Source organism: Corvus brachyrhynchos, unplaced genomic scaffold, assembly GCF_000691975.1.
Source record: "Corvus brachyrhynchos isolate BGI_N302 unplaced genomic scaffold, ASM69197v1 scaffold165, whole genome shotgun sequence".
In the NCBI taxonomy this organism is placed as follows: domain Eukaryota; kingdom Metazoa; phylum Chordata; class Aves; order Passeriformes; family Corvidae; genus Corvus; species Corvus brachyrhynchos.
The window spans coordinates 137,292-145,016 of NW_008238315.1; the positions used below are offsets into that span (position 1 = coordinate 137,292).

Genomic DNA, 7,725 nt, shown 5'->3' on the forward strand with positions numbered 1-7,725 from the left:
CCACCAGGCCTTGGGGTGGGTGCTGCCTCATCGGGGTGCCCCGTGGCACTGAGTGCTGTGCCCTGCTGCTTTCACTTCCCCTTCCCTGCCCGGGGGATGTGCCAGGGTTCCTGGGCGGGGGGGCACCCTAATCTGGGGGTGAGGGTCATACGTGCCCTGGTGTCACCCCTAAGCCGGGGCCGGGAGGGTGCCCGGGTGCGTGGCACGGCAGGATGCCCCGGGGCAGGGTGCGGGGACTGCTGGGCAGGGCGGACGGAGTGACATCTCCGGGGCAGGATCTGGCCCAGCCGGTAGTGAGGGATTCTTGAGATGGGATTCTTGGGAGAGTGCTGGTTCCTGCAGGATAGGGGGGATACGCAGGGAACAGCCCCAGAAGGGTCATGGCAGTGGAGCAGGGGCAACACCCATCCTGAGGGTCCCCCACACCTTAGGCAATGGGAGCCACCCTGGGATGCTGAGGCAAAGGGCCCTTCTTGGGGGTGGTCCTGGGACCAGGATGAGGGGAGTCTATTGATCATGGAACCCTTGGGAAGCGGGATGAAGGGTGGATCAGTGGGAATCCCATGAGTCAGGGTGGTCATGGGAGCAGGATGAGGGGTGTCTGTGGGGTTCAAATGAGTCAAGGTTCATGGTGCTGGTTTGGTGGCCATGTGAGTTACACCATCCCAAGGGGGAGGTCCCATTCCATCCCATCCTAGACCTTGTCCCCAGTGCCAGCCCCACAGAGGTGGGGCCCAATCCTTCCCGCCCCTGGCCGTGGGGCCCAGCCCCACAGCATTTAGGGACCCCCACCCTGAGCCTCAGCAGTGCCTGCCTGGCCTTGCGCTCCTCCAGCTTCCACAGAAGCCCTCAGGTAAGCACTGCGGGGTCCCCAAAACTGGCACTTCCCTGCATGGCACCCGTCTGGCACCCTCCATGCTGGTGGGGGCTGTGGGGCACAGGGGGGTTCCCTTGAGGAAGGGTGGGTGTCTGGGCATGGAGAGGGAGAGGGTGACAGATGGGGGGCTGCAGCTCTGTCCCCCAGATTTGGGGGTGTCTTGTCCCTGAGATCCCCGTAGGTGACCCTACATCAGCAGGGCAGCCTGGGCAGGTCAGTGTCCAGAGGATGGCGATTATCCCGGGAATCCCAGGCATCTCCCAGGGCCTCCGGCAGCTGCCCTGGGCTGAGTCACCCCACAACCAGGACGGCCCCGAGCACCAAGCCGCCCTTCAAAGGTGCTGTGGGTGACTCCTCTTGGGATCGCACCGGCACCTCCAGCACTTCCATCCTGGCATAACCCACGCAGTGTCTCTCCCCAGGGCCACCACGCTCTCCATGGAGACCAGCAGCTCCTTCCCACAGCTTGGCATGCAGCAGCCCCTCGAGCCCCCCAAGCAGCAGCTCCCGGGCTACGGCAAGTGCAGCACTGCGGGCAGTGATCCTGGCAAAGATCCTGGGAAAGCTGCTGGATGCAGTGGAAGCAGCGGGATCGGGAAGGGGCCAATGCCAATGGTCTGCAGCACTCCATGGTGAGAGCGAGGGGCTGGGGGCAGGAGGGAGACAGGGACGTGAGCAGGGGAAGCTGTGGCAGTGCCAGGGTGATAGGAACCCCAGGCTGGTGCTGGGGGAAAAGTCTGAGGTCTATGGGCCACCACATCTCAGCATGGCCCAAGGGAGAAGACCGGATCTGCTGGGAATGGTGCTGTGTTAAGTTGCTCCCAGCAGCGAGGGAGAAGGTGTGTGTGGACTCCCTGCTCTGTCCCCAGGGAGTCTGGGGCTCCAGTTTGATGCTGGGATGGGATAACGTGGATCTGGGATGACATGAGGCTCTGGGAAGATAGAATGGGGCTGGGTCCCCTCTAACACCTTCGTCCCCACAGTGGGAACCCCTATGCGGGGCTGGTGAGCCACCTGCGGGCATCCTGGCTCTCTGGGAAGACACGGCCTATGGAATACCGCATGGCCCAGCTGGAGGCTCTGGGACGCTTCCTGGATGACAAGAAGCAGGAGATCCTGGAAGCCACTGAATTGGACATGGGCAAGGTAAGAGGGTCTGGGAATTGGGGGCCACTGGCATAGCGTCTTTGGAGTCCTTCTTACACCCTTGTCTGGCTATTGCATCCTTGTGGGAGTCTGGGCATAGGGGTGTCCCTTCCTTGGGGTCCTGCTTCCCCCTTGATGTGCTCCCAGGCTGGTGCATCTATAAGTGCTGGGTCCCTGCAGATCCAGGGGTTAGCGGAGGGACTGTGCTGTTGATCCCATCCCTGGTGCCCTGAAGCCAGGCAAAGGCCCTGTTGGCCTGTCAGTGACCAGCTGAGGTGGGAGCATTTCACACTCTGGTCGGCATCCTGGGGGTCCATGTGACCTCCACAGAGGTAACGTCCTGGGGAGCTCCTGGCCAGCCCGGCACACCCAGGATTACTGGCATTGTGCAACATGCTGGCACTGCACATTCCTCCCAGGGCCTCCAAGGGACTGGTTTCACTGGCATGGGTGGCATGGGCAGGGCTCTGGATGTGGCTTGGGGTATTGTGGCATGCCAGGAGCTCCTGGATGATCTGCTGGCAAAAAAGGAGCATCCGTACCATGGATAATTCTACTGGTCTCAGCTCATCATCCCTGGAAGTGTTCAAGGCCAGGTTGGATGGGGCTTGGAGCAACTTGGGCTAGTGGAAGGTGTCCCTGCCCATGACGGGGTGGAATAGGATGAGCTTCAAGGTCTCTTCCAACCCAAACCATTCCAGGATTCCATTATATGACCCTCACCTCTTTGTTTGGCATCGGTGTAGTGGCCCATGCCCTCAGCCATGTCTTTCCACATTCTGCCATCTCCCAAGGCTCCTAATTGCGTTGTTTGTTGGAGGTGAGTCCTTCTCCTTCAACCAGGCTTTGATAGGCATCATCATCTTTCTTAATTAGGCCTAATTAGATCCGGTTGTCCAGTAATGAGCTTGTAATGCAGCTGGGCCCTCATAGCTGGATGGACACTTCACCTGCTCTTACGTACCTGAGGTGGTGTCTCACCTCCAGTGGTGCCGGTTCCTCTCTGATGCTGATGATTGGTGGCACTTGGATGACCTCAGCCTTAATATCCTATCTCATAACCTTTGTATCCCATCAAAATTCTTAATGAACCGTCATCTTCTTTACCCTGGTGATGCCATCGTCATCCTGGGTTGGGAACAGCCCCGTTGCTTCACTGGATTATCTCATGTGCCTGCTGAGCCCTCAGGTCCAAGAGGGTCCTCGCACCTCCTGGCAGCTGCGTTTTGGGGACCTGAAGGTCTCTTGGTGGTGGAAGATCCTGGGAATCAGCATCCAGCCTTCCCAACCCCAAAGTGGTGTGGGGATGGGAGGAAGATTGCAATCCAGGGATGTTTTTGGGTTGGAGGAGTCCAAAATATGATGTCACAGCGCAGGAGCTTTGCTCCTCCTGCTCTCCACAGTCATGAAGGGGCTCCACTGAGCCTGCTGGGCTATCCCTGGTGTTTTCACACTGCTCCTGCAAGGATGATATGATCCTGATCTGTGCTCTGTGGCTACAGAGAGGACCCACTTCTCTACCACAAGGGGTTTAATTAAGCCGTGGTTCTTACTACTTCCCTTTAGTCAAGGTCTTAAGACTTTGACTAAACTTAAGACTAAAAAGTGCAATTTTTGTCCACTGGTGGTGGAAGGGAGCTCGGGGCTTTGCTTCCAGCTTGAATATCCAAGTGGTCAGGATGCCTCTGGCACCACAATCAGCTCTTCAGGAGCTCTGGTGACATTGCTTGGTGTCCCCTTGGCTTGGGGTTCTATTGCCAGTTTACAGTGCTGAGCTCAGGAATTTGTTAAATACCATGAAAATGTTCAAATTTGGAGTTTTTTTCCTTCTGGTCAAATACCTATTTTCGTAATATTCTGGGACACTGGTATTCCCTGGGAGTTACAGGAGGTGATGGAAATTTCTGCTGAAAAGATTCTCCTGCTATTCCTGTTTGGAAGAGGGGAGAGATGCCTCTTGGGGTGGTGGGGTTGGCATTGGGGTTATGGGGTCTGTGTTAGGGTGACAGGCTCAGTGATGGGGTCAGTGTTGGGGTGACACTTCATGATGTCTGTCCCCAGCCATCCTTTGAGGCTTTCTTCAGTGAGATCCTCCTCTGCAAGAACGAGCTCAACATCACCCTCAACAACCTGTGCCACTGGATGAAGGATGAGTATGTGGACAAGAACCTGGTAAGAAGGAAGCTCTGGGAAAAGGGAAGCAGGGGGGAGAGATTGCTAGTGGGGAAGGCAGTGCTGAGGTCATGTTCTTCTCAAAGGTGATGCAGCTGGACTCCGCCTTCATCCGCAAGGACCCCTACGGGGTGGTGCTCATCATAGCGCCCTGGAACTCCCCCATCCACCTCTTCCTGGTGCCCCTCATTGGGGCCATTGCTGCTGGTGAGCCCAACCTTCCAGTTCCCTGGGCCTGGAAGTGCTGGCATCTCATCCCCAGAAGGGCTGGCTGTCACCATGTCGCTGTGCTGATGTCCTGTTCATCTTCCCCCAGGGAACTGTGCCATCATCAAACCCTCGGAGATCTCCAAGAACACAGAGAGACTCATTGCCGAAACGCTGAGCTGTTACCTGGACAGTGTGAGAAGCCCTTTTTGTCCTTGTCCCTTGTTCCCGGGCCATGGTGTTCCCAACCCTGCCTCACACCCACCATCCCCACACATCATCCCTGTGTGGAACCTCCTCCCTCTGCACTCAGTCGATGTCCCAGCCTCCTGGGATGCTGTTGGTAGGGACAGATGGTGACACAAGAGGACTTTTTCCTGTTTCCTTGCAGGACTGCTTTGCTGTGGTGACCGGTGGTGTGCCGGAGACCACCAGGCTGCTGGAGAACAAGTTCGACTACATCTTTTTCACTGGTAGGTGCCATGGGACAGAGCAGAGCCCTGCCTGGATGTGGTGCCAGGATCTGCTGGAGGATCTGGGATGTATGTCTGAGGTCTGCCACCAGACCCAGTGCCACATCCCAGAGCCGTGTGATGGCTGGTGGGATCCCCACCTCAATCCATGTTTTCCCTGCCCACAGGCAGCCCCCCGGTGGGGCGGATCGTGATGACAGCCGCTGCCAAGCACCCGCCGCCGGGGGACTGGGGGGCAAGAACCCCTGCTATGTGTCCGACACCTGCAATGTGGCCAATGTGGCACGGCGTGTTGTCTGGGGCCGCTTCTTCAACGCAGGGCAGACCTGCATCGCTCCTGACTACGTGCTCTGCACCGTGGAGATGCAGGACAAGCTCATGCCTGCCCTGCGCGAGGCCATCACTGAGTTTTTCGGCCCCAACCCCCGAGAATCGCCGGATTTTGGCCGCATTGTGAGTGACAAGCAGTTCCGGCGCATCCGGGCACTCCTGGGCAGTGGGCGCGTGGCCATCGGGGGACAGACGGATGAGGCAGAGCGCTACATCGGTGAGGCTTGGGGGTCACACACCTCTTGGTGAGCACATTGGGGTTTTTCAGGGAGTCTTCATCCAGAGGGGAGGCTCTAGAGGGAAAAGAGTTTTAGGGGTGCTTAAAAAGAGGTCCTGAGGGGAGGTTTCATCTCCAACCTCTGTGCCCAGCTGATGCTGTCAGGTTTTCTCTCTGCAGCTCCCACAGTGCTGGCAGATGTGCTGCCCTCAGACCCTGCCATGCAGGAGGAGATCTTCGGGCCCATCCTGCCCATCGTCGTCATCGCCAACATGGATGAAGCCATTGACTTCATCAACGCGCGGCCGCAGCCATTGGTCGTCTATGCCTTCTCCTGCGACAGCAAGGTGTGTCTGTGGAGCAGAAAAAGTGGGGAGGGAAGTCAGGCACCACCTCCATGAGCTCCAGGACATGCTTTGAAGCGTCTTTAGAGCCCAAACACTCTGGGAACATCCAGTGGGTGAACTGGCTAAAGTTTGCCAAGTGCAAGTCCCTCATCTACCTTCTCTTCTCCCTCCCAGGTGGTGAACCAGGTCCTGGAGCGGACGAGCAGCGGAGGCTTCTGTGGCAATGACACCCTGATGCACGTGACTCTGACCTCGCTGCCCTTCGGAGGCATTGGTAGGTCCAAAATCCCCAATCCTGGCCATTGGGAGCCAGGTGTGATCTGTGGCCTGAGCCATGGTGAGGAAGGTGAGCTTCCTCCTGCAGCCAGTGTGGTGCTGGGCTGGATCCCTTTAAGTCCCTCAAGAGCCAGGCTGTACCTTCACGCCAACTTTTAGGACTAAATAGTAGGAACAATACACTTAGGAAAACCTGGAGAACCTCTTAGGAGATCTTGGAGATCCTTCTCAGAGAAGAAGAAATTTTTGGTCTCCAGAGGCACCAAGTTTTGCTTTCTGAGGTGTAAAGTGAGGCTGCTCAGCCCTGGGCTGTGGGTGCAGCATGGTCCAGGGATACAGGAATGTTGTTTCCCAGAATACTTCCCCATGTCTTTATCTCTCCCCATAATATTTCTGGGATAAACCTCTTCATTTGATGCTGCCCTTGCTCAGCATCTCTGTCGGGGCTGGCACCTGAGTCACCTGCACAATTAATTCCTCACCTGCCTGTGGCTCAGGGAACAATTTTTGGTGCTTCCCATTCCATAACTTATCTTAATTGGTAATGATTCAGACCATCTACTTCCAATTATCAGGTAAAGCCACTTTAGAGCAGGTGAAGGGGCTGAAGTCATTGGGATGAGATGGCACCAAAGCTTCCATGGGAAGTCACTGGGCTCTTAACCTCCAGTTAAACTAGCCACAGGAACTGGGAGAACTGGTGTTGCCAACGTGGCTCCAGGTTTTTAGAGTTCTGGGAAGAAGGTGGAACAGCTCCAGCTGTGGGGAGATACAGTGGAGCATCATGGAGGGAAATCCAGACTTGCAGAACCCAGCAAAGCTTGTATAGATAAATGGGGGTGGGTAAAAAGGAGACGCTGGGGCCTCCAAACTGCTGAGATGCAGCAGGATTGGCTGGACTGAGCATTCATATACCTGGAGGAGGCACTGAAAGAGTGGAATTCCTCCACCATGTCTGTGCTGCTCAGAAATTCCTGTAGGCATCTTTTTCCCTCGTGTTGATGCTTGGAGAAGGCATCATCAGGAGCAGAGTCCCGTCCTGAGCATGGACCTGTCCTGTGTGTTCCAGGGAACAGTGGCCTGGGAAAATACCATGGGAAGTTCACCTTCGACACCTTCTCCCACCACCGCGGCTGCCTGCACCGGAACATGGGGCTGGAGACGCTCAACACCCCGCGCTACCCCCCCTACACCCAGCAGAAGTTGGGCCTCCTCACGACCACCTTCGAGGTGAAGCGCAGGGGCACCTGCACCCTGCTCTGAGGCTGCCATGTCCTGCTCTGAGGACACCACGGAGTTGGCGCAGAGCACTAGGACTGTCCCCCTCTCCCTCTTCATCATGCTCCTCACTTCCTCATGGTGTCCTTTGCCTCGCCTGGAGCATGTCGGATGGCCGGGATGGACATCCCCTCCTGCACCCTTGTGGCCTCCACTCCCAACCATTTTCCAGGACACAGCTGAAATGACCAAAAACTTTTTCTTACTCCAAACTTCTCTTTCTGGTGGAGAAGCACTTCTGCCAGCCCCATGTCCTCTCACACAGACTTTACCTTTGGAATGAACCTCTCTCCCTCCTTGCTGTTGCTCTTTGCTCTGTGTAACTCTGCCTGTAGTAAAGACTTTGCATCAAACTCTCTCCCAGTCTCTCTTTGTGCCTCCGTCCTCTGGTTTGGGGGGGTG

General features: G+C 56.6%; 2 protein-coding genes across 4 annotated transcripts in view; one reads left to right on the forward strand and one right to left on the reverse strand.

The window, feature by feature from the left end:
• The window catches only part of UNC93B1 (unc-93 homolog B1 (C. elegans)), a 3,985-nt gene extending 3,710 nt beyond the window's left edge, over window positions 1–275 (reverse strand). The window contains exon 1 of one of the 3 annotated variants that reach the window (XM_017733724.1): window positions 5–275. In XM_017733724.1, coding sequence (XP_017589213.1) covers window positions 5–31 — 27 coding nt within the window. In that variant the 5' untranslated portion in view covers window positions 32–275. The remainder of the gene's footprint in view (window positions 1–4) is intronic. The other 2 variants (XM_017733723.1, XM_017733729.1) reach the window with 2 other exon arrangements.
• A 787-nt stretch (window positions 276–1,062) lies between these two features.
• On the forward strand, window positions 1,063–7,681 carry LOC103615250 (aldehyde dehydrogenase family 3 member B1-like). Its single transcript, XM_008633269.2, is given in 12 exon segments — window positions 1,063–1,215; window positions 1,300–1,509; window positions 1,861–2,023; window positions 4,085–4,195; window positions 4,282–4,402; window positions 4,512–4,597; window positions 4,794–4,875; window positions 5,043–5,096; window positions 5,099–5,422; window positions 5,603–5,769; window positions 5,944–6,043; window positions 7,115–7,681. Coding segments are annotated over 12 exon segments (1,722 nt in total). The 5' UTR covers window positions 1,063–1,105; the 3' UTR covers window positions 7,309–7,681.
• Window positions 7,682–7,725: the final 44 nt, after the last annotated feature.